The sequence below is a fragment of the Pongo abelii genome, chromosome 12 (assembly GCF_028885655.2).
Source record: "Pongo abelii isolate AG06213 chromosome 12, NHGRI_mPonAbe1-v2.0_pri, whole genome shotgun sequence".
Taxonomy (NCBI): domain Eukaryota; kingdom Metazoa; phylum Chordata; class Mammalia; order Primates; family Hominidae; genus Pongo; species Pongo abelii.
In genome coordinates, this window is record NC_071997.2 from 77,194,128 (window position 1) to 77,220,528 (window position 26,401).

At 37.9% G+C, this 26,401-nt stretch overlaps 1 protein-coding gene across 24 annotated transcripts in view; it reads left to right on the top strand.

Moving 5' to 3' along the window:
• CLHC1 (clathrin heavy chain linker domain containing 1) overlaps positions 1–25,773 on the top strand; it is a 62,068-nt gene extending 36,295 nt beyond the window's left edge. For 17 of the 24 annotated variants that reach the window (XM_063713432.1, XM_063713433.1, XM_054547555.2 and 14 more), the window contains 4 exons: positions 14,255–14,429; positions 20,707–20,909; positions 23,632–23,811; positions 25,435–25,773. In XM_063713432.1, the coding sequence (XP_063569502.1) occupies positions 14,255–14,429; positions 20,707–20,909; positions 23,632–23,811; positions 25,435–25,631 (755 nt within the window). In that variant the 3' untranslated portion in view covers positions 25,632–25,773. The remainder of the gene's footprint in view (positions 1–14,254; positions 14,430–20,706; positions 20,910–23,631; positions 23,812–25,434) is intronic. The other 7 variants (XM_063713436.1, XM_054547558.2, XM_054547559.2 and 4 more) reach the window with 3 other exon arrangements.
• The last annotated feature ends 628 nt before the right edge of the window (positions 25,774–26,401 follow it).

The window sequence follows — 26,401 nt, forward strand, 5'->3', positions numbered from 1 at the left end:
CTGTGGAAGGGTGGCACTGAGTTCCGATGCGAAGTCCTACAATCACTGCACTCTCCCTCCACCAAGCACAGGTTCTCCATGGCACATGGCCACTGCCAAAGGATGGGGGAGTGGTGAGTTGGCAATTCAATACTGTCTTTCTACCCTCTTCAGTGCCTCTTTCAGTAACAGGAAGCTATAATCAGGTGCTGTGGTTACACAACTGACTTTTGGTTCTTATGAAGGTGCTTTTTTGTGTAGGTAGTTTTTTGTTTTTGTTTTTTGTTTGTTTGTTTGTTTTTGAGACAGAGTCTCACTCTGTCACCCAGGCTGGAGTGCATTGGTGCAACAGGTCACTGCATCCTCTGCCTCCCGGGTTCAAGTGATTCTCCTGCCTCAGCCTCCCCAGTAGCTGGGATTACAGGTGCCCGCCACCATGCCTGGCTAATTTTTGTATTTTTAGTGGAGATGGGGTTTGACCATGTTGGCCAGGCTGGTCTTGAATTCCTGACCACAAGTGATCTGCCTGCCTTGGCCTCCGAAAGTGCTGGGATTACAGGTGGGAGCCGCCATGCCCGGCCATGTAGACAGTTAAATTTGTTGTTCCTGTGGGGAGGACAATCAGTGGAGGCTTCTATTCAGCCATCTTGCTCTGCCTTCCTGGATATTTTAACAATATTAATTCTTCCAGTTCATAGCATGGCATATCTCTCCATTTATTTGTCTTCTTTAATTTCTTTCATCAGATACAACAACATGGATAAATCTGGAGCACATTATACTAAGTGAACTAAGCCAGGCACAGAAACACAAATAGTACATGATCTCATTTATATGTGGAATCCAAAAAAATCGAATTCATAGAAGCAGAGAGTGGAATGGTGGTAACTAAGGACAGGGTAGGTGGGGGAAATAGGGAAATGTTGTTCAGAGGATACAATGTTTGAGTTATGTAGGATAAATGTACAGCATGTTGACTATAGTTAATAATACTATATTGCATAGTCGAAATTGCATAGCTGGGCATGGTGGCACATACCTGTAGTACCAGCTAGTTGGTCAGCTGAGGCAGGAGGATTGCTTGAGCCCAGGAGTTTGAGGTTCCAGTGAGCTATGATCACACCGCTGTACTCCAGACTGGTGACAGAATGCTACCCCATCCCCCAAAAAAAAGAAAAAAAAAAAAGTTGCTAAGAGAGTGGAGTGTAAGTGTTCTCAATACACATGCACACACACACACACACACACACACAGAGGTAATGGATATGTTAATTTAGCTTGACATATTAATCGTTTCACTATGTATATCAAACATCATATTGTAGACCTTAAATATATACAGATATACAGTTTTTATTTTTAAAAAAGAGATTTAAAAAAATTCAGTTGACTTTTGTATATTGGTCGTGTATCCTGTGACTTCGCTAAATCTTTGTTAGTTCTTTTGTGGCTTTCTTAGGATGTTCTGTGTAAGTGATCATGTCATCAGCTAATAAAGACAGTTTTACTTTTTTTCAAATCTGGGTGACTTTTTTTTTTTCTTGCTTTATTGTACTGGCTAAATTCTCCAATACGGTTTTGAATAGAAGTGATAAAAGGAGATATTCCTGCCTTGTTCATGATCTTAGGGATAAAGCATTTAGTTTTTCATTATTAATTATTAGCTATAGGTTTTCATATATGCCCTTTATGAGGTTGAAGAAATTCTCTTGTATTCATGGTTGCTGAGAATTTTGATCAGAAATGGATATTAGATTTGTCAAATACTTTTTTTTTACATTTATTAAGATGATTATGTTAGTTTTGTTCTTTTCTATTAGTATAATGAATATGTTGCCTTTGTGGGAAAAATGCCACAAAATTTAATGATTTTACTGTAATACAGAGTTGTAAAACCATTACCATAACCTAATTTTAGAACATTTTCATCATTACAAAAATAAACTTTGTACCCATTAACTCCTCATTCCCTGGTCTCTTCTTCCTCTCCAAACTGCAGGCAACCACTCATCTATTTGCTGTCAGTATAGATTTACCTGTTTTGGTCCTTTTATGTAAATGGGATCATACACTATGTGGTCTTTTTGTTACAGGTTTCTTTCACTTAGCATAATGTTTTTGAGGTTTGTTCATGCTGTAGCATGTATCATTTCTTTATATGGCTAAATAGTATTCCATTGTATGAATGTACTGCATTTTGTCTATACAGTCATCAGTTGATGGTCATTGGGCTTTTCCCACTTTTTGGCTATTATGAATAATGCTGCTATGAACATTTGTATACAAGTTTTTGTGTGGTTACATGTTTTTATTTCTTTTAGGTAGAGACTTAGGAGTGAAATTGACAAGCTAAATTATATGGTAGCTCTGTATTAACACTTTGAGGAATTGCTAATCTGTTTGGTTGCACCGTTTTCCATTCCTGCTAGTAATACAGGATGTGTTTTTATCTATCTTTTGATTATAGACTTTCTAATAAGTGTGAAGCGGTATCTCATTGTGGTTTTTATTTACATGTCCATAATGACTAATAATGTTAGGCATCTTTTCACTTGTCTCTTGGCCATTTGTATATCTTCTTTGGAGAAATGTCTATCCTTTGCTCATTTGTAAATTGTGTTTTTTGTGTTTTTGAGTTTTAAGAGTTCCTTGTATAGTCTGAATTAAAACCCTATTTGATACTTGATTTGCAGATATTTTTTTCCCACCTGTGGGTTGTCTTTTCACTCTTTTTAATTTAAAAAACAGTGTTTCACTGGTTTCTTTTGAAGTTAAAAGTTTTTAATTTTGATAAGTTCCACTTATGAATTTTCTCTTTTATGGCTTTGGCTTTTGTGTTGTAGCTATGAAATCTTTGCCTAACTTAAGATCACAGAGATCTGTCCAGGCACGGTGGCTCACGCCTATAATCCCAGCACTTTGGGAGGCTGAGGCAGGTGGATCACAAGGTCAGGAGTTCAAGACTAGCCTAGCCCAAATGATGAAACCCTGTCTCTATTAAATATACAAAAATTAGCCGGGTGTGGTGGCGGGCACCTGGAATCCCAGCTACTCAGGAGGCTGAGGCAGGAGAATCGCTTGAACCCGGAAGGCGGAGGTTGCGGTGAGCTGATATCGTGCCACTGCACTCCAGCCTGGGTGACAGAGTAAGACTCCATCTCAAAAAAAAAAAATCACAGAGATCTACTCCTGTTTTCTTCTAAGAGTTTTACACATTCAGATACATGATCTGCTTTTGGTTAATTTTTGTGTATGATGTGAGGTAGGGGTCCAGGTTCATTCTTTTGCTTAAGGATAATCTGGTTTTCCCAGCACCTTGTTGGGAAAATACTTTGTATCCATTGAATTTTGACCTCTTTGTCAAAAATCAATTGACTAAAAATATTTAGAGTTTATTTCTTGACTTTCAGTTCTATCCCATTGCTCTAGATGTTCACCCCATGCCAGTAGTATACTATCTTGATTACTGTAGCTTAGTAGTAAGTTTTGAAATCAGAAGAGTGATTCCTTCTTTCTTTAGATTAGTATTAGCATGGTTTATCTTCTTCAGTCCTCTAACTTTTAATCTATTAGTGTCTTCATATATAAGATCAGTTCTTCTAAGCAACATATACTTGGATCCTACTTTTTAAAAATACAATTTGAGGCCAGAAGCAGTGACTTAGGCCTGTAATCCCAGCACTTTAGGAGGCCAAGGTGGGTGGATCACTTGAGGTCAGGAGTTTGAGACCAGGCCGGCCAACATGGTGAAAACATGTCTCTACTAAAAATACAAAAATTAGCTGGGCATGGTGGTGAGTGCCTGTAATCCCAGGTATTCAGGAGGCTGAAGCAGGAGAATCGCTTGAACCCAGGAGGCAGAGGTTGCAGAGAGCCAAGATCACACTACTGCACTCCAGCCTGGGTGACAGAGCAAGACTCCATCTCAAAACAACAACAACAACAACAACAACAATCTGACAGTCTTTGCCTTTTAGTTGGGGTGCTTAGATTATTTACATTTAATGTTGTTATTGACATGTTATGTTTTGTTTTTATTTATTTATTTTTAGAGTCAGGATTTTGCTATGTTGCCCAGGCTGGAGTGCAGTGGCTATTCATAGGAACAATCATAATGCATTACAACCCAAACTTATGGACTCAAGGGATCCTCCTGCCTCAGTGTCTAGAGTAACTGGGAGTGCAGGTGTGCACCACCACACCACCACACTTTGCTGGTGTGTTTTATTTTGTTTCCATTTTTCTTATCTCTCTCTTTTTTTTTTTTTTAAGCCTTTTTTCTGCTTTTTCTGGCTTCTTTTGGATTAATTGAATATTTTTCTCCTTTGTTGACTTAGGAGCTATATAACTCATTATTGTCTTATTTTGGTTGTGCTGTAGGTTTTATAGATTATATCTTTAACTTACTCCATTCTATTCTCAAGTGATATTATACCACTTGATGTACAGAATAAAAACACTACACATCTAAATACTTAACATTCATAGCATATACCATATCTATCTTAATTTCTTTGTGTAAATCTATTTTTCTGGCTGGGCGCAGTGGCTCACGCCTGTAATCCCAGCACTTTGGGAGGCCGAGGTGGGCGGATCACAAGGTCAGAAGTTCGAGACCAGCCTGGCCAACATGGTGAAACCCCGTCTCTACTAAAAATACAAAAATTAGCCATGCATGGTGGCACACACCTGTAATCCCAGCTACTTGAGAGACTGAGGCAGGAGAATCACCAGAATCCAGGAGGCGGAGGTGCAGTGAGCCGAGATCACCGCTCTCCAGCCTGAGTGACAGAGAGAGACTCCGTCTGCAAAAACATATATATATTTTTCCATCTGGCAACATTTTACTCCTGCTAAAACTACCTTTAATCTTTTAGTTCAGATCTGCTGGTGACAAATTCATTCAGCTTTTAAATTCTGCATTTTACCTTCACTTTTGAAAGGTATTTTTACTAGGTATAGAATTCTAGATAGACCTTTTTTTTCTTTCTGTAGTTAAAGGATTTTGTTTCACTGTCTTCTGGTTTGCATTATTTCTGCCGAGAAATGTTATTTCATCTTTATCTTTGTTCTTCTGTACATATGTATCTTTTCTCTATGACTACTTTTAAGATTTTTCTCATCTTTACTTTTTTTTGGCAATTTGTTTGTGAGCATTAGTATAGTTTTATTTTCATGCTTCTTATGCTTGGAGTCCATTGAGATTCTTGGATCTATGGGTTATGGTTTTCCTCATATTTGAAAATACATAGCCATTATTTTTCAAATATGTTTCTGCCCCAGCCTCCCTTCTCCCCACTCACCGATTCAGGGATGTCAGTTATATGCTTGAAGTTGTCCTACAGCTCATTTATTCTTTGTCCAAGTTTTAGTCTTTTACGTTTTATTTTGGATATTTTCTATTGCTGTTTTTAAGTTGACTAATCTTCAATATCTAATCTGCAGTTAATCCCATCCAGTGTATTTTTCATTTCAGACATTGTAGTTTTCATCTCTGTAACCTTGATTTGAGTTTCTCTTATATAGCTCATGTTTCTACTTAACATACTCCATCTTTCCCTCGTAAATGTGAAATAATACAGTTATAATAACTTTTAATATCCTTTTCTACAAATTCTATCATGTCAATTTTGATTTATTAAATTTTTTTCTCGTTATGGGTAATATTTTCTTGCTTTTTTGCAAGTTTAATTTTTGATTGGATGCAAGACATTAAGAATTTTAGGCTGGGCATGGTGGCTCATGCCTGTAATCCCAGCACTTTGGGAGGCCGAGGCGGGTGGATCACGAGGTCAGGAGAGCAAGACCAACCTGGCTAACATGGTGAAACCACGTTTCTACTAAAAAAATACAAAAAAATTAGCTGGGTGTGGTGGCGGGCGCCTGTAATCCCAGCTACGCGGGAGGCTGAGGCAGGAGAATGGCGTGATCCCGGGAGGCGGAGATTGCAGTGAGCCGAGATCATGCCACTGCACTCCAGCCTGGGCAACAGAGTGAGACTCCGTCTCAAAAAAAAAAGAATTTTACCTTAATGGTGCTGAATTTTGGTAAATTCTTCTTAACCTTTGTTCTGGGATATAGGTAGGTTACTTGGAAGCAATGTGATCCTTCTGGAGCTTGTTTTCAAATTTTGTTAGGCAGGACTGGAGCAGTGTTTGGTTGGAAGCAAAACCCTTCTGAATATTCTACCTGATACCTGAGGATTATCAAGTTTGCCATTCTGGTGGAAGAGTTATTTTCAGCTATTTCTGAGCCCTAGGGATTAGTCCCTCTAATCCTTCTGAATAGTTCTTTCCCTGGCCTTAGGTAGCTTCCTCACTGGTATGTGCTAATCAGTACTCAGCTGATGACCTGTGGGGAATGCTGTGCAGATCTCTGAAGCTCTTACCCTAGGCAGCTGTCTTTCTTCTGGTACTCTGCCCTGTGATCTTTATATGCGTTGACCTCACCAGACTTCCAGCTCCATGTTCTCAGTTCAGGAACCTAGACTCTAACTGGCTTCTCCATCTTTGTACTCTGGCTTGGAAACTTTCTCCAGGCAGTAAACTGAGGCTATTGTTGGGTTTACCTTGATTTTTTTCTCCCATCTTTCAAGGATCACTAACCTTCACTGCCTTATGTCCAATGACTTGAAGGCTGTTATTTTATATATTTTATCTGGTTTCATGCCAGAAGCAAGAGTTTAGTTCATCTGCTATAACTGAACATAATTAACATAATAACTATTTAACAAAATTATTGATATATTTGGTCTTAAGCCTATCATTCTGCTATATTTTTCTCCATTATTTTCATCAGTTCTTTGTTCCTTAGTTTCTTCTTTTCAATCTTATATTGTGTTAATTGAGTAGTTTTTAAGAATTCCCTCTTTTCTCCTATCTTGGCTTTTTGGCTACACTTCTTTGTATTATTGTTTTAGTTGTTATTCTAAGGATTATAATATTCACTGCTTGCTAGAGTTTACCTTGAATTAATAATTTACTACTCTACATGTAATGCATGAACCTTACCATCACCTTTCTTCTTTTGTGCTATTATCATATACATTTTTACTATTTTTGCCTTAAATATTCACTTGTGTCTTAAGGAAATTATGAAAATAAAAATATGTCTTTTATATTTACTGAGATAGGCAGCTGGATCACATCCTTGTAATCCACTGCACTTAAATGTGAATTGAATTATATTGTATATATTCTTTAATCCTGCATGTGTTCCTGAATTATACTATTGCTTATAATTATATTATTTTATGTCTTTTTTTCACTCAACATTAGTTGTGAAATTTAGCCTTGTTTCTACATGTAACTGTGGTTTATTTTAAATCTTCTAGATTGAAATATACTACAATGTATTCATCTGTTCTGTGGTGGATGGACATGTAGATGGTTTCTAGTTTGGGGCTATTATAAACAATTTTGCTATGAAAATATATCCTGGTGCATGTATGTAAATTCTGGGATATGTATCTAAGATTGAACTCTCTGAGTCATAAGGTATGCATATCTTCAGCGTTTGAAGATAATAACAAACATTTTCCCAAAGTGTTTGTATTAATTTATATTCCCAATGGTAATGCATGCGATTTCCTGTGTTCCATATCTTTGACAATGGTTGGTAGTGTTAGACCTTTAAATGTTTATCATTCTTGTGGTCATGTAAATTTATTATGGTTTTAATATGAACTTCCCTCGTTACCAGTGAAATTGAGTATCTTTTCATGTATATGTATACGCATATACCCTTTTGTTAAGACAGGATCTTGCTCTGTCACCTAGGCTGGATTGCAGTGGTAGAAACATGGCTCACTGCAGCCTCAACCTCCTGGGCTCAAGTGATCTTCCCACTTCAGTGTCTCGAGTAGTTGGGACTACAGCTGTGAGCCACCATGCCTGGCTAATTTTTAAAAATTTTTTATACAGATGGAGACTTGCTATGTTGCCCAGGCTGGTCTCAAACTCCTGGCCTTAAGCCATCCTCCCACCTTGGCCTCCCAAAGTGCTAGGATTACAGGTGTGAGCCACTGCACTCAGCTCGTATATATCCTTGTATCTGGATTTCCCGTTTTGTGAAGTACTTAAGATCTTTTGCCCATTTTGCTGCTGGATTGTCTATATTTTTCTCAATGATTTTTAGGAGTTACTTATGTATTGTAAATATTAATCTTTTGTTAATTAAAATGAGTTACAAAAATCTTTTCTCATTATGATATCTTAAGATGAACAGAAGTTTTTAATTTTAATGTAGTGGAATTTATCAGTCTTTTCCTCTGAGGTTAATTATTTTTATGTATTATGTAAAAGTCCTTCCCTACCCTAAGTCATTTTTCCTTTTTCTCCTCTGAAAATATCATCGTTTTGCTGTTTACATTTGATTTTTAAGCTACCTGAAACTTGTTTTTGTGTTCAGTATGATTTGGGAGTTCAGTATTTTTCTTTAATAATTTTTTTTTTTTTTTGAGACAGAGTCTTGCTCTGTCACCTGAGCTGGAGTGCAGTGGCTTGATCTCAGCTCACTGCAACCTCCTCCTCCCAGGTTCAAGTGACTCTCATGCCCCAACCACTGAGTAGCTGGGATTAGAGGCATGCACCACCACACCCAGTTCATTTTTGTATTTTTGGTAGAGATGGGGTTTTGCCATATTGGCCAGGCTGGTCTGGAACCTCTGAGTCCAAGTGATCTTCCTGTCTTGGCCTCCCAAAGTGCTGGGATTACAAGCGTGAGCCACCACACCTGGCCCAGTTTTATTTTATTTTATTTTATTTGGGATGGAGTTTCGCTCTTGTTGCCCAAGCTGGAGTGCAATGGCACGATCTCGGCCCACTGCAACCTCTGCCTCCCACGTTCAAGCGATTCTTCTGCTTCAGGAGTAGCTGGGAGTACAGGTGCATGCCACCATGCCTGGCCAATTTCTTTTATTATTTTGTTGTTGTTGTTTTTAGTAGAAACGGGGTTTCACCATGTTAGCCAGGTTGATCTCAAACTCCTGACCTCAGGTGATCGCCTGCCACAGCCTCCCAAAGTGCTGGGATTACAGGCCTGAGCCACCACGCCCGGCCTTATTTTTTTAAATATATAGTTTCTCTGTTCTAGTACTATTTATGTAAAGTCTGTACTTTCTCCACTAATTTGTAGTGCCACCTCAATGATCGTATCTTTTGTTTCTAGAACATTTCAAATCTGCTTGTTTTAAAAATCTGTTCATCTTAATTATGGCTTCCATTTCTACCTTTATATTTCTAATAATTTTAAACATACAATTTTTTTTGAGACAGGGTCTCACTCTGTCATCCAGGTGGGAGTGCAGTGGTGTGACCACAGCTCACTGCAGCCTTGACCTTCTGGGCTCAAGTGATCCTCCCTCTTCAGCCTCCCAAGTAGCTGCCTATACTGGTGGGAGTATAGGCACACCCACCATGCCTGGTTAATGTGTTTTTGTTGCTGTTGTTGTTGTAGACATGACATCTCACAGTGTTGCCCAGGCAGGTCTCAAACTTTTGGGCCTAAGCATTCTTCCCACGTTGGCCTCCTGAAGTGTTGGAATTATAGACGTGAGCCACTGTGCTCAGCCAGACATAGATATTTTATACTCTCTTTTATAGTCAGTTGTTTGTAGTTCTGAAGTATACAAATTCTCCAGATTATTGGGTATCCTAACTCATGCTCATGGATGTGCTTTGATTTGTGTGACTGATAATTTTTATTTATAATATTGTAAGCTTTTTACATTGATAATATTGTGAGCTTAATTTCTTCCCCACTGTGGGATTACTGTGTGTTCTCTGGAGAGGCTTTATGTTTGTCTCTGCCTGGTCTCTAATGTTTCAACAGCCTGAAGCTGATCTTTGTTAATTTGTTGGCTTTGGCTTCCTGAATCACATACATAACTGAAATTCAGACTTCATTCCCCTGTGGATGTAGGTTGTTTTATTTTATCTAAGGAGAGAGAAAGATATAGCGAGGAATAGTAGTCCATGTAAGCCACACTTTCATGTTTTCAGAGTCTTAGATCTTTGAAGGCCCATCTCAAGTTTGATAGCTTAGAATCGATTAAAATTACTTACATCTTAAAATACTTATTTTTTAGACAATTGCTTTCTGTTTTTAAAAGTTTGTATAAAACCTAGTTTTTAAGACATATTAAAGCTCAAAGATATCATTGGTAGAAGCGGAACTTCTAATAAAATAATGTTCACAGCAGTATTTTCCTATAACATTTTCAGAAAATTTTATTAAATAGACTGTTTTTAACTGTAGATTAAACTGTTATGACCTAGGTACTAAGATACAAAGATTAGTAAGACCCAATCCTTTCAATGAGATAAAGGACTAATTGGGAAGAGAGATAAAGAGGCAGACAAGTATGGAGCCAGCTCATTCATTTGTTTATTCATTTACTCTTCATTCAGCAAAATTGATTATCCAATATGTGCTGGGCATTGTTCTAGGTGCTGGGGGTATAGCAGAAAATGAAACCTGCAAAAATGATTTGCATCACGGAGCTTACATGTAGAGTGATTGTAGTGATATGAAGAAAGTTCTCTGGAAATTCAAAAAAGGCGTATTAATAATTTGGTATTTCTACCCTCAACTGTGCCTGTTGTCTTCATGTAGACACATTTTGTTTTATCTTTTTCAGAGAATAAGCCTCAGCTTTTTCTAGGTCCTGGAAGGGAGTATCATCTGACTGGGTGAGGAATAGCTTTTTAAATAGGCTTTCAGCCGTGATTTCTAGTTTTAGCCCATCTCATTACAGAGGTTCCCGGTGCTGGCAATTCCTGAGACTTTCTGTGTTGTTTGGTGTGAATTGGATTGCTTCTTCTTGGTTTTCCTTATTGGTAGTTTAGGAATCAAACTTTTAAGTCTCTGCTATGCTAGTTTCTACTCTCTATTTTCTGGCTTTCAGAATTTTGTTATTTCCTTTTAAATGTATTCTTATGAAATCCCTTTACTATTATTTTAATGATTTTAATGAACTAAAATTGAATGTGTGTGTTCAGTCTACCGTCTTTACCTGAAAGTCTAATTGAATTGTCATGAATCTTGTTAATCTATAGTAGGTATAGGAAATCTGTGTGTGTGTGTGTGTGTGTGTGTGTGTGTGTGTGTGTGTTTTGTTTTTTTTTTTTGAGATGGAATCTCAGTCTGTCACCCAGGCTGGAGTGCAGTGGCACGATCTCAGCTCACTGCAACCTCCGCCTCCTGGGTTCAAGTGATTCTCCTGCCTCAGCCTCCTGAGTAGGTGAGATTAAAGGCAGGTGCCACCACACCTGGCTAATTTTTGTATTTTTAGAGAGACGGGGTTTCACCGTGTTGGTTAGACTGGTCTCGAACTCCTGACCCTGTGATCCACCTGCGTTGGCCTCCCAAAGTGCTGGGATTACAGGTGTGAGCCACCACGCCTGGCCTAAGAAATCTTTTATCTTCTGCCATCACGTGTGTGTGTAAATGTATATATATTTAACATCACAAAACATGAAGAAGATAGAATGTTATAAAATGTTGGATAGGAGGCACAATATCTTTGTTTCGTCTTTAATATACACTTGCATTGTGTTCTTTGAGCAAGCTACTTTATCTACTTGAAACTCAGTTTTATTACTTGAAAAACAGGAATGTTGGCCAGGTGTGGTGGCTCATGCCTGTAATAGCAACACTTTGGGAGGCTGAGGCAGGCAGATTGCTTGGCCCAGAAGTTCAAGACCAGCCTGGGCAACTGGCGAAACTCTGTCACTGCAAAAAATACAAAAAATTAGCCGGCCGTGGTGGCACATGACTATAGTCCCAGTTACCCAGGAGGCTGAAGTGGGAGGATCACCTGAGCCTGGGAAGTTAAGACTACAGTGAGCCGTGATCATGCCACTGCACTCCAGCCTGGGCAACACAGTGTCTCAAAAAAAAAAAAAAGAAAGAAAAGAAAGAAAACAGGCCGAGCATGGTAGCTCATGCCTGTAATCCCAGCACTTTGGGAGGCCGAGGCAGGTGGATCATGAGGTCAAGAGATCGAGACCATCCTGGCCAACATGGTGAAACCCCGTCTCTACTAACAATACAAAAATTAGCCGGGCGTGGTAGCACGCACCTGTAGTCCCATCTAAATGAGAGGTTGAGGCAAGAGAATTGCTTGAACCCGGGAGGCAGAGGTTGCAGTGAGCCGAGATCGCACCATTGCACTCCAGCCTGGTGACGGAGCGAGACTCCATCTCAAAAAAAAGAAACAAAGAAAAGAAAACTAGGAATGTTAATGATACCCACCTTGTTAGGGTTATTGGTTAAGACCAGTTGATAATTTCAAAGCACCATACAAGCTTTACGAGTTTTTAGCACCATGCCACTTATTCAGAATTAATTTTCTTTACAATACAGTATATCTGAGAGTTGAGAAGTAAGTTTAAAAAGTCTGTGAACAATAAAAAAATAGGTATTATATATTATCTTGTGAAAATCCATACATTTCATTAGTAGACCGTCAATCAGACGCAGAATCCATTTTTTATTTCATACCTGGTTTTACCAAGCTTTGATTTATGAAACTGGATCATAGATCAGACATGATAGAGTCTAAAGTTCAAGCTAGACTTGATAGAGTACAAAGCAAGAAACAACTTTATTCTTCCTCACCATTGCCCTTTAAAAGGGCTGTGTTGACGTTCCTATTTCTTTTACTGGATAATATCTTGGTCATGTCACATAGCTTTTTTTCACTTGCTTTTAGATATTAATAGTTTTATTTTTAGGTACCCAAAAGTCTCGTCTAAACTAAATAGAAACCGCAATCTCTTGTTTAATCTAAAATTTTTCCCCTTACCCTGGTTAGGCTCTGATTTGGCTCTAGAACCTATTGAGGCTCAGGAGACATGTTTGCTTCTTCTTTACTCTGCTACTCTCTCCTCTTCTAATCACTAGGCAGCTTTACAGTGGGGTTATATAAGGGACAAGAAAGGTCTTACTCAACTGGTGCAGTGGTCATTAGGCTTTGATGTTTCTTGGGTGTGGTAGATGCCCAATGTTGGCTCCTAGTTTACTGCTTTAGTCTTTGCTTTGTAGGGCCTTCCCTCACTGGGGACTTTCCATTGTGCCTTTTATTGATTCAGGAGGTATTACTTTAGCTGGCTGCTAATGATTCCCCTTTAGCTACTTCTGGTGGTGTGTACCCCCAAAGACTCTCTCAGGTGGGGTTATCTGGTCCTCATGCAGACCTCCCTGAGAGAGCCTTTTCAAGACAACCAGCCTACCTGCCTTTCATGGAATCTCCTTCACCCTTAAGGAACATGCAATCTTGTGAAAGTAGAATTTGCTCGTACTTTAATTCTCTTTACTCACTCTAGCCTTTCACCTTTAAACTTTCCAGGCAAATATCAGGCTCTGCTCTTTTTGTTCTCTAAATTCCAAGATATCCATATCCAGTTGTTCTCTCTAAACTGTCTCACTTGACTTTGAAGAGGAGAATTAATTAAAAATCTAGGAAATAAGATATGGTGGTAAATTTATTTTCTGCTCACAAAAAGGAAAATAATCTGATGGATTAATTAAGAGTTCAAATTGACAGTCTTCCTCCCCTGCAAATTCAAGCATTGAGTGTACATACAGCTTAATAAAAAATGAATTGTAGTCATGCTGATTTGGGATTGACATACTTTATTTGGTCACTGCTTGAATCTACATGTAAATTTCAGGATCCTAATTTGTCATCCTCATTGCATTATTTTCAAAGTTAGGGTATGTTAGACTAAGTATGTACCTTTAAATGTCCAGTTTTATATTTGCCTCATTTGATTGGTCATTAAAGCAGGGTAATTTGCATTAGGAATTTTATCCTCTGTGTATCTGAAGCTGCACCTTTTGTTCTCTTCGGTCGTAACAAATTGGCCTCATTAACAGGAGAACCCTATGACTTAAAAGAAAAATATATTCGCTCACAATTCTGGAGGCCAGAGCTCTGAAATCATGGTGTCAAGGGTTCATTCCTTCTGGAGGCTCTAAGGGAGATTCCATTCCATGCCTCTCTCCTAGCTTCTGGTGGGTGGTAGCGATTTTTAGCCTCCCTTGTCTTGTAGCAGATCATTCCAATCTCTGCCTCCATCTTCACATGGCACGTGATATTTAGTCATTTAGATAAAGTTTAATCTATAAGCATGAGTTAAAAATTATAAATTTATAATTTTAGATTGTCAAAGTTTTAGAAAAGCAAAGGCACAAAAATAGTAATATGAAATAAGAAAAAGCAAACTATTTCTTAAAGTATTTGACTCAGAAAATTTTCTCCTTTCTGTAGCTGCTGGAAAAATTAGAGGAAAGCCTCTTCCATTACTCTTATTTTTTGAGGCCCTCTTTATCACAAGTCATGCTTTTCGATGTCCTGTTGATGCAGCCCTAACCCTGGAAGGAATCAAATGTGGATTATCGGAAAAACGGTTAGATTTAGTTACCAACTGGGTTACACAGGAAAGGTAAGCAAAGTTAAGCTTTTAACTTAATTTTGACATTTGGTTAATAAAGTTGTTTGTTCTAAAAATATTAATAGTTTTATCAATATGTTACTTGAACATTTACTTCAGATCCCTATTGCAATTAATCAGAAAGTGTTTAGTGGTCAGGTGTGGTGGCTCATGCCTCTAATCCCAACACTTTGGGAGGTAGAGGTGGGAGGATCGCTTGAGGTCAGGAATTCAAGACCAGATTGGCCAACATGGTGAAACCCTGTCTCTACTGAAAATACAAAAATTAGCCAGGCGTGGTGGCCAGGTGCAGCAGCTCACGCCTGTAATCCCAGCATTTTGGGAGTCCAAGGTGGGCAGATGACTTGAGGTCAAGAGTTCAAGACCAGCCTAGCCAACATGGTGAAACCCCATCTCTACTAAACATACAAAAATTAGCCAGGCATGGTGGCGCACGGCTGTAGTCCCTGCTACTCAGGAAGCTGAGGCAGGAGAATCGTGTGAACCAGGGAGGCAGAGGTTTCAGTGAGACGAGATCGCGCCACTGTACTCCAGCCTGGGTAACAGAGCGAGACTCAATCTAAAAAATATATATATATGCATTTAGTTTCCTGTAGAGATCTAATTTTCTTAGCAAATACACCACTACATTCCAAATAACTTTACTTTCATATTGACTATTATCGGGGTGATAGAAATTGACAAGAGTTATCAATAGACATAGGCAAAGGAGAGGAGATCCTTTAAAGTAACATCTATGGGAAGATGGCTCCCATCTAGAGCAGAGAACAGAACAGCATCATTTCAACCGAATGTTTGATTTTCCTGGTCTATGAATGTTCCTCACTAGCTACACAGCTGCAAAGGGTGAAAATCCTATCAGGTCATCTAAGAAACGAATCTTAGGTTTTCCCGTAAGCTTTTTTTCTCCTCGTGGATACTTCTGGCTATAAGTAGAACAATTGCTATGCCTGCTGGCTTTTCATAATTATGGGCAAACCATAAATCAGTTGTAGGAATGATTATAAAGTAAGTGCACACTCACCCTGGAGATATACATAGTTGTATACATATCTATCTGGGAGCAAGTAAAGACCTTTCATAGAACATTCCTGTATGAATACCTTGGGGTAGGGCAGAATCAGTCTTCAAGTGTCACGCAAAGAAGAACCACATTTGGCCGGTTGCCATGGCCCACGCCTGTAATCCCAGCACTTTGGGAGGCTGAAGTGGGTGGATCACTTGAGGTCGGGAGTTCAAGACCAGCCTGACCAACATGGAGAAACCCCATCTCTACTAAAAATACAAAGTTAGGTGGGCGGGTGGCACATGCCCGTAATCCCAGATACTTGGGAGGCTGAGGCAGGAGAATCGTTTGAACCCAGAGGTTGCAGTGAGCCGAGATCGTGCCATTGCACTTCAGACTGGGCAACAAAAGTGAAACTCCATCTCAAAAAAAAAAAAAAAAGAAGAAGAAGGACCCATCTTAGGGCCTGAGAGCCTATTCCCATGCACCTAAAATTACCATGTTTGGCAAAATTATACAGTTTATTCAGACATTGACTTCTTACTTAGAAATGTTTTGAATTTTGTCAAGCCTTGAACAAAACAAGAAAATCAGTTTTGTTAGCTTATAAAGAAAATTTCAAGGCTGGTCATGGTGGCTCATGCCTGTAATCCCAACACTGGGAGGCCAGAGCAGGAGGATTGCTTGACCTCAGGGGTTCAAGACTAACCTGGGCAACATAGGAGACCTCATCTCTATGAAAAAAATAAAATAAAACAAAATAACCCAGACATGGTGGCGATGCCTGTAGTCTCAGCTACTTAGGAGGCTGAGGTGGGAAAATCACTTGAGCCTCGAAGATCAAGGCTTCAGTGAGCTTGAGCATGCCACTACACTCCAGCGTGGGCAACAGAATTAGATGCTGTCTCAAAAAACAAACAACAGCAACAAAAATATACATTAGGGAAAATGAGAAAATTATTAAACGAATTATGTTAAATTTATTTTTGAAAGTCTATCAGTATTTTTTAGTACCACTTACAGGTCATGTACTCTGTTAGAGTGGTCATTTAAAATTGCTGTTGTAATAAATCAGATTTTTATATAGTCTCAAGCCCCTCCCTCATTGATTTCTCACAAACAACATTGGAATGTTTTTCCCAGTGTAAGAATAAAATAAGTGTGGAATGTAAGTATTACCTACACAACACAGCCAGTTGCCACAGAGTAAAAAGCTTACGTTGCTTTTGACATAGTTTCTAATTTCCTGTTCTGATAATAGCACTAATGTCAGAGAAGGAAACCCTTAATTAAAATGAAACTTTATAGAATGTGTGAATGACATCTTTATTAGATGAATAAAAGTATATATATTAACATTGTCATCTCAACAAAAAAATTGACAAACTACGTAACTCGTTATAAGAGCAATCTCTCTCTTTTTTAGTACTGGTAAAATTGACATTACAATTTGAAAATAAATACTTCCAAACTAAAAAAAAAGTTAATCTCAACCCAAAATACGCCACAGACACACCCAGAGTAATGTTCAACCAAATATTTGGGCACCCTCTGGCCCAGTCAAGTTGACACATAAGATTAACCATCCCAGGAAATTTGTGTTTCCCATGCCTGCAACTTTGTGTCTGTGAGTCTAGAAGTTTTGACTGACTTGATTATCATGAACAGGTAAGACTGTTGCTATATAATGAAGCAGAGAGGAATATTTTTGGCATTCAGGTTCCCTATTTCCTTGAAGAAAACTTGAGACTTGGATTAGGGTGCAGATCATTTACTAATAAACTACTCCTCAGGAAAATTTTTAAGGGGAATGAAATAGGATAGGACTTAGAAAAGAGCCAAGCAAGGATGTGAACTCAGTTCAAGTCTAGTATTAGCCATTATCACAGGGGGAGGGTTACAGAGCATAGACATTACAGAGTTCTTTCCTTTTATTAAGGGGCTGGCCTTTTGTAACCCCTATCAGTCACTGGGGGTTGAGTGTAGACTACTGGGGGTTGTGGATAGGCATAATTTTCTGGGTGAGGTGGCTACAGACACCTGAGGACAATTCTTCAGAGAAGGGGGCGACTGTGAGCTGTTAATAGTCAGCTGGAGAAGGGGCACTGGTTCAGTAAATGGGACCTGGATGAAGCACCAGAACAGTGTCTACCACAACAATAGAACAACTTATGAAGATCAATCAGAGAATAGATAGCAGCTGCTTATACTGTGTCTTTGTGAAGTTGAGCTGGGCTGTGTATATTGGAAGGCAGAGTAGGGAAGGGCCTCCCTGTCATTTGTCTAGTAGTTATAGCCTGCTGCTGGCAGCATAAGGGCTGTGCTTACTTGACTCTGAATGCATAGGGATGTAGAATACATATTAGAGAATAATGAACAGCTCTCATCTTTAAGAAGGGTATCATCTTATAAAGAGATAAATGGACATTAGTAAGCAAGCACTTCCTAAATAAATTCATGACTTAGAAATATCCCAAACATAAAAATGGTAGGTTTGCGTACTACTGCCTACTAGCACTCATTTCAAATTCACCGTTTCCCCATGCAACTCGATAAAGCTATCTTGATGGCACTATTTACCAGTGCAGAGTGTTTCTCCCACCCGTTCTTATTATGGCCTTCATTCACTGTCCACGTATAGTTAATTTTTTTTTTTTTTTTTTTTTTGAGAGGGAGTTTCACTGTTGTTGCCCAGGCTGGAGCGTAGTGGCACAATCTCGGCTCACTGCAACCTCCACTTCCCGGCTTCAAGCGATTCTCCTGTCTTAGCCTCCCAAGTAGCTGGGATTACAGGCATGCACCACCACGCCTGGCTAATTTTTTGTATTTTTAATAGCGACAGGGTTTCTCCATGTTGGTCAGGCTGGTCTCAAACTCCCGACCTCAGGTGATCCACACGCCTCGGCCTCCCAAAGTGCTGGGGATTACAGGCGTGAGCCACTGCGCCCAGCCTGTTAATTTTGTTTTAGGAAATATCTTCTTCATATGTATGCCCTTCTTTTCTCTCTTTGCCCCCCTTCTCTCTTTCTCTGCCTGATCTTGTTTCTACACCCTCCACAAAAAGTACTTATCAGGGAGCACTGGAAATGGTTTGGACTTGAGGACATCATCAGAAAGTGTATGTTCTTTACCAAAACCTTTTATAAAAAGTTCTAGTGCAAAGACACTTCAGACAAGATTAAGTTTCTTACACATAGTGATGGTTCTTGACCCATTCTACCTGTTAGTTGTAAGAATGTAAATTTTTTAATAACTATGCAGTTCTGTGACTACGTGCATTGAGGAAATGCCGCTAGTTTTAAGGATCCTGAGATAATATAATAGGGAATATTAAAGGCAATTCACATTCTTCATACTTAGTCTCTGTTTCCTGGTTTCTGCCTGTGATTATCTGGCGTCTGTCACATGGCTACCTTAAAAAGCCTTCCAGTTCATTCCCAGAAGCTCAGCATAGAGCTAGCCCTTTAGCAGCCTGCCTTATGGGCTAATCATGGCTCTCTTAGTCATTCTTACCTGTGAAAAGTCTAATCACTTGGTCTACAAAGTCTAAATTTTAAGAAATCATCCTTTACTGGTATTATTTCTCTTAATTGCAGACATTGCTCCCAGAGGAAGATAAATATCCTCTGAAATTTTAACTTTGCAAACTCAATCCTAGAAAGTAACAGTAAATAAATTTTATGTGTAGAGTTAGAGATTGTATATTACCTTTATTTTGACATTAAAAAAATTTAAAATCAAATTTATAATCAAATATGTCTTAGATTACTGTGGGGTTTAGCATGTTTTATTTTATTTATTAGCTGTTCATATTCTCCAGAGCTAACCTGGTCTCAGATCCACTTTCAGAAGTCCCAGAAAGAGTCCTCTTTGAGTTAGGAGTAAGGGTGAGAAATCCCAACAGGGGACTTTCGGAAAGCAGAAAGAGGATATGATGAGGTGATTGGAGGGAAAAAGGGGGAGGGAACTTCCCTGGCCCACTTCCCAGCCCTGACCTTCTCTGAGGTGGTGACCTTTAAAAAAATAATGGCATTAATAACATAAATAAATACTAAAATACTGGCATTTTGATTTTGCTACAGTATTTCAGTCACTACATAGACTGAAATAATTAACTTGTTCAGCCTCAGAAATTGTGGCAACTGTAGCTACTAAAACCTATATGTTGGTATTAAAGTGTGGAAGTCAGAGAATTGCTTAACTAAATAATTGATTTGTACTCAGGCTGCCTTTTGATTTAGACTCATCCCTCTGCCGCCCACCCCAATAAACACAGAAGGCTTTATTTATTGAATTTTCAGTAAAGAGACATTTTGTAGGGGGTTCAGGATTTCATTTTAATGTTATCAGCATTTTTAGTTGTATACAGACACCAATATCATATGATTGCCGTTATTTTGTAACTATTAATTAAAAATATAAAGTATACTTTTCATACCACCAGTAATTAGAAGTGATATCTTTAATCATACACAGATGTTCTTTTGGCTATGCCTGTAGTTTCTAGGTGAAGTTATTCTGATAGTACATCAGATGATTAACTTCAGTTGTATATAAAGGTGGTACATTAAAATCTATTCAGTTGTATATAAAAGCTGGTACAAGTGAAATCTATTCAGTTTTATATAAAAGCTGGTACAAGTGAAATCTATTCAGTTGAGCCATCTCAAAAGAACTGCTTCTTCAGTCTTTCCTAATAGGCAGAATTATGTCCATTTTCCCCTCTCGCCTCTTATAAATCTATAACAAATTTAAAAAATAACAGTGCTGTCGCACTTTCTGTTTTCCTTTTAGTACAAATGCTTGCAATGTCTACCTCTATGAGCTGAAATTGTTGTCACTATCTATAACCAACACTTAATAAGCTTTTATATTCCATAGGGTTTAGAATCTAGAGAACTGCTTGAGAATATTAAGACCCCCAATTATGAGAGCATTTTTTGTTTACCTTGTAATTTTTAGACCTATCAGTCTTTTTAGGAGAGTTTTAATCTTGTTTGTGGATTTTTTTAAAACTTGAGCTTTTGAGGAGCCAAAATTTCTTCCTCCAGGGGAATACACACTGGTTGTTTTTTGTTGTTATTGTTAAATCTCAGATATGTTTAATTTCTCCTACATAATCAATTGCCTATTAAATTGTAACTTGGAATTCTTACAGGCAGTAGAAAATCCAGTTCTACTGTGCTGAATTTTCAAATATTTTAGTCTCAGCCACTCATCAGGAATTTTCTAACATATGTCTTATTGATCTGCTTGTTCTAGACTGACATTTTCTGAGGAGGCTGGGGATGTGATTTGTGATTATGGGGAGCAGGATACTTATAACAAGGCCAAGTGCCTGGCTTTAGCTCAGATTATCTACAGTGAATGCGGCCTGCACAAGAAAGCTATTCTTTGCTTGTGTAAACAGGGTCAGACTCATAGGGTCATGGAATACATACAGCAGTTGAAGGACTTTACTACCGGTAAGTTAAAAACTCTGCCATTTGTATACATTTGAATTCTGGGCTTTAATTGTAAGATTACCCATAATAGCAAGCACTACTTTAAACTTACGTTATAAAATCAATTATATATATATTAATAAGTAGAGATTTCTTTTGTAATTTTTCATGAACATAGGTAAGCTGGAGCTGATTGGCTTTCATGCTAGACATTCAAAAATATTATGTATTTCCTCAAAATACAAACATTTAATAAACCAGATAGTCCTGGAAATATACAGTTTTAAAGATAAATTTAGCAGATATGCTAGAACATACTACATATATGATTTTTTAAAATAACTTATTCATGATATATAATTTTTTTTTTTTTTGAGATGGAGTCTCACTCTGTTGCCAGGCTGGAGTGCAGTGGCATGATCTTGGCTCACTGCAAGCTCTGCCTCCTGGGTTCACGCCATTCTCCTACCTCAGCCTCCCAAGTAGCTGGGACTACAGGTGCCCGCCACCACGCCCTGCTAACTTTTTGTATTTTTGGTAGAGACAGGGTTTCACCATGTTAGCCAGGATGGTCTCCATCTCCTGACCTTGTGATCCGCCCGCCTCAGCCTCCCAAAGTGCTGGGATTGCAGGTGTGAGCCACCGCACCCAGCCTGTGATATATAATGTTTTGAACTGTAATATAAGCATTAGAAATGAAGAATTTCTAATTTGTTTCAGAATTTTAAAACACAGTTGAACAGTAATCTGAGATTACAATTGAACGGTAATCTGAGAGAACTGTGGACCTTAGGGTGACCCTGGTTGGAAGAGCAGATCTCTTACTCTGGATCTAGTTTGGCAATAACTCTAAGTACAGGCATTGCTGACATCTCCCCATCCCCTGGCCAGTGCCTGTCCTGATTTGCAGGCTATGTATCCCAGTTCTAAGAAGATGCAAAATGGAACCAAACATGGCCATTTTAGGTCACATTATTCCAGGAAAAAGGAGTTTTAGTGGTTGTTGAATCTGGTCATTTTCAAGCAATTAATTGACTTTTTCTTAGAATCTTATGTTTTTTTTTTTTCAAGTTACAAATTTCTTCATTAATAACAGCATGCCCTATACTATCATTGTAATAATAGCTAGGCTTTTTTTTCATGGATTATCTCACTTAATCCTTATGTTGACTCTATGAGGTAGGTTTTGTTATTGTCCCATTTTATAGATGAAAAAAATAGTATGTTTCCACAGAGAGGCTAAGGCACAGCTAGAGCTAAGTGATTTAGTTATGTAGTGACAGGACAGAATCTGGCATAGTAGGTATTAATTAATATTCCATTACCTAAGTATACAGTTTCAGTTTCTGTGTTGTTAACTGTTATTTTTCCATATGTAAGAATTATATGTTAATGTTTAGACATCAGATATAGATTTTAATTACTCTTAGAATTTAAAAATTTTAGGGATAGGGTCTGTAGTCCCAGCCACTCAGGAGGCTAAGATGGGAAGATAGCTTGAGCCCAGGAGTTCTACGCTGCAGTGAGCTGTGATTGTGGCACTGCATTCCTGCCTGGGCATCAGAGTGAGATCTTTTCCCATAATAATAATAATAATATTTTTTTAAAAAGAAAATGGATTTTGAAATGTAGTAAGCAAAAGGGAGAAGAGGAGTTCAAGAGTAGCCTGGGGCAACATAGTGGGACATCTCTATATATTAAATACATTTTAAAAACCCAAGGCTTTCAGAGTTCAAATTATGTTTATGGTAGTTCTTGAAAGGCTCTCAGAAGTTATTCTGAAAATTACCTCTATTGTGGCCCCAAAATAATATTTTTACTTTAAAAAATTTAGGAAGTTAATACAAAGTTTATAAATTTGATACTATAGAGTGGGGCATGGTGGTGCATGCCTGTAGTCTCAGCTATTGGGAAGGCTGAGGCGGGAGACTGCTTGAGCCCAGGAGTTTGAGGATATAGTACACAATGATTATGCCTATGATGAGCCATGCACTCCAGCCTGGGCCACACAATGAGACTTTGTTTTGAAAAAATTTAAGAATACAAATCATAATTGTAGCTTTAGATTACCTCAGTGGTTAACTAGTAGATTAACCCATATGGAATTGTTCTTTTTGTGGTCAAATATAGGAAACTTCATATGGCTCCACCTCTAGCTACTTGAAATAGCTAATGGCTTCCTAAAGTTTTCATTTTTGAATTTCTAAATGCTTGATAGTTTTAGGAAAAAAATGACTGAGTTGCTTTTTCTGTGCAATGCACAGAAAGAAAGACATTATACTCACCAGAATTTAGTCCAAATATGAGCAACAAGATATAGACAAACAAACTGTAGTATTAGATGGAACCTTAGAAATTATCTCCAATTCTAGCATGTTTCAGATGTGAAAACTGAGTTCCAAAAGAGTAAGTAACTGATGGAGCTATGATTAGAATTCAGGTTTCCTGATAGCCAATCTATATTTTTATTATACCACATTTCTTTTCATTCTAATTATTTGATTATGTTTTGGATACTCTTATGGGTAGTTTTCCTTTGTTTTTTTGCTATGCTGAGCATGATTTTTTTTTGAGGGGGGGCTAGGGGATAGTACTGTTGAGTTTAACTTGGAGTGGGTCATTGAGGGCTTTGAAAGGGTTAGAAAAACTGTTGATTGGCAGGTATAGACATTAGCTAGTCCTAGTTTCTAGTTGATTTATCATATTAGGATGTTGAGATAAAGTTTTTCATTTTTGCCTTCAGATGACCTGTTGCAGCTATTAATGTCATGTCCCCAAGTTGAATTAATTCAGTGTCTCACTAAAGAGTTGAATGAGAAACAACTATCTTTATCTTTTGGTCTTGCCATACTTCATCTGTTCTCTGTAGATATGAAAACAGTCGGCATTAAGCTACTTCAAGAAATAAGTAAAGGTGGGATAGGTAAGTAGAATAAAATGTTGTGGAAGAAATAGTAGTGGGTTATCTAGGGAGAGATTCAAGATGATTATGCATGAGTTAACTCAAATTTCCCTAAGAGTTCCTTCTTAGCAAGAGTTAACTTTAGGAGTTTATAAATGTAAAGACTGCCATGTAAATAATAATCTATTGGTAATAGGATATATTTCTTGAGAGAATTAGAATGAAGGGAGTATCTTTATGAAGACTGAGGGGAATAATACAATAATTATAATCACTAACACTAAAAACTTTATATATGTCGACATATGTGTATATTTAGCTTTTATATGTATTTTAAATGTTATGTAGATATAAACTATATGTTTTAATTCCTAAACCAAATGTATGTGTATTTACGTATGATATTCACTCTAAACCTAACTCTGCTGTGGATTAGAGAATAACTAATTAGGCTGGGTGCAGTGGCTCACCCCTGTAATCCCAGCACTTTGGGAGGCTGAGGCGGGTGGATCGCTTGAGTTCAGGAGTTCAAGACCAGCCAGGGCAACATGGCAAAACCCTGTCTCTATGAAAAAGATACAAAAATTAGCGAGGTGTGGTGGCATGCACCTGTAGTCCCAGCTACTCGAGAGGATGAGGTGGAAGGATCGCCTGAGCCCAGGGAGCTCAAGGCTACAGTGAGCTGTGATTGTGCCACTGCATTCCAGCCTGGGTGAGACCCTGCCTCAAAAAAAAAACGAGAGAGAGAGAGAATAATTAAAACTCACTTTTATTTTCTTTTCATTAATTTAATAGAGGAAGTTGAACAGACAACTTGATTTTAAATTACTTGAAAACATATTTTGGAAGGTAACTTTATATTTTGAAATTATCGTTACAGATATCAACTAAAATATTTTTATAGAAAAATAATAATTATGGTAGAAATAAAATTATAGTGATGACAGTATTCTAAAAAGTGATCCTCTTTTATGAAGTGCCATAAGTGTAATGCAGGTAATAGGTAAGAAATGAGTTCCATAAATTGATAGATCACTAAGATATTTTTAAAAGTAAATAATATTAAATTTCTTTAACAAACAAAATGATTTCATTTCCTTAAGAAAAATATTTGTTATAGAAGCCCTATCATTAAGAGATCTCCAGCTAGAGACCGGATAAAGAGTTTGTCAAAGAGTTTCTTCAGTCCTTGGGTTAGCTCCACTAAGGCATTTATATGTGTTTGAAATCATGAAAACTCGACCTATAGGTCCACAGTTATTTGATAGTTCCTAGTGGTGCCTTATAGACTCTGTGAGTAAGGATGAGCCCACATTCGTCACTTTCTGAGCTCCTGCCTCATAGCCTTCAACATCTGCTACCTTAACAAGAAGGAGATGAGTGGAGACATAGAATGTGAGAAGTGGTAGAGGGTTGAATTGAGACATGAAGAGGTTAGTGATAAGGGAGGAGGAGAAGGAACTAACACGAGTACTTACCATGAGCTTGACTGAGCACTGCATGTTATATCATTAATCTTAGGGGAATCAGGTAGAGTTTAACAGTAACTGAGTTGAAATTATGTCCTTTTCTATTTTTGAAGAATCACTAAAGTATAGATTATCAAATAAGTGCCATACTATAATATTGTATTTTTCCCCACAGATGCAGTAGAAAGTCTTATGATAAATGATTCCTTTTGCTCCATAGAAAAGTGGCAAGAAGTGGCAAATATATGTTCACAGAATGGCTTTGACAAATTATCTAATGACATCATGTCTATTCTTCGATCTCAGGCTGCAGTTACAGAAATTTCTGAAGAGGATGACGCAGTCAACCTAATGGAACATGTGTTTTGGTAGTTCTATATCTTAACCAGCTGAGGGAGCTTGTACAACACCTTACGTATGCTGGTTGGGCAAACCGATTTTAACATAACTAACTTATAAATAAACCTAGAGTAAGAAGATCTCAGAAATAAATCACACTTTTGTTATGATGACATTTAGATTTGTCTATGAAATATTTATACTATTGCTTCCTTTTTCCCATATGGTCATTTCTTATATTGAATCTTGATAAAATCCAAGATTATAGCTTTGTGTGAAACAGTGTAGGCATTTTTATCTAAGGACATAAGCTAATGTCCAGATATATTACTTTCTGGTGATGTAATATGATAGCAAGAACTGAGGAAGGTGTGGGTAGTATCCTGTGTGTTAGACTGTCTTCCCAAACATGAAATGCTACAAGCCTGACTTGACAAGAAAAGCGGGATGTCATTTCAAGGTTGGACTTGCTGGCAAAAACCTAGAGTATAGTAATTTTGTACTGCTGATTTAAAGATGTGCCCCATGCTTTGATATATATAAACATGGCGAAGCTTAGGCTTCTAGTATAAAAGCTGGGACTCTTGGCATGTTATTACTTAGAGAGAAGACCAGTCGAATTTTGCATAGAAGTAGACCTGTGATACCTATGGGTATGGAAAATATGTCATAAGAAGTGGTTTTGGATTATTTCAAGTGTCTGAATAAGTATTTGATTGAAAACTGTGAAAGTTCTGTGCCATGGACAGGTGTAATATTAAAAATATTTAATGATTAGTATAGCATGGGCACAAATCAAGCAG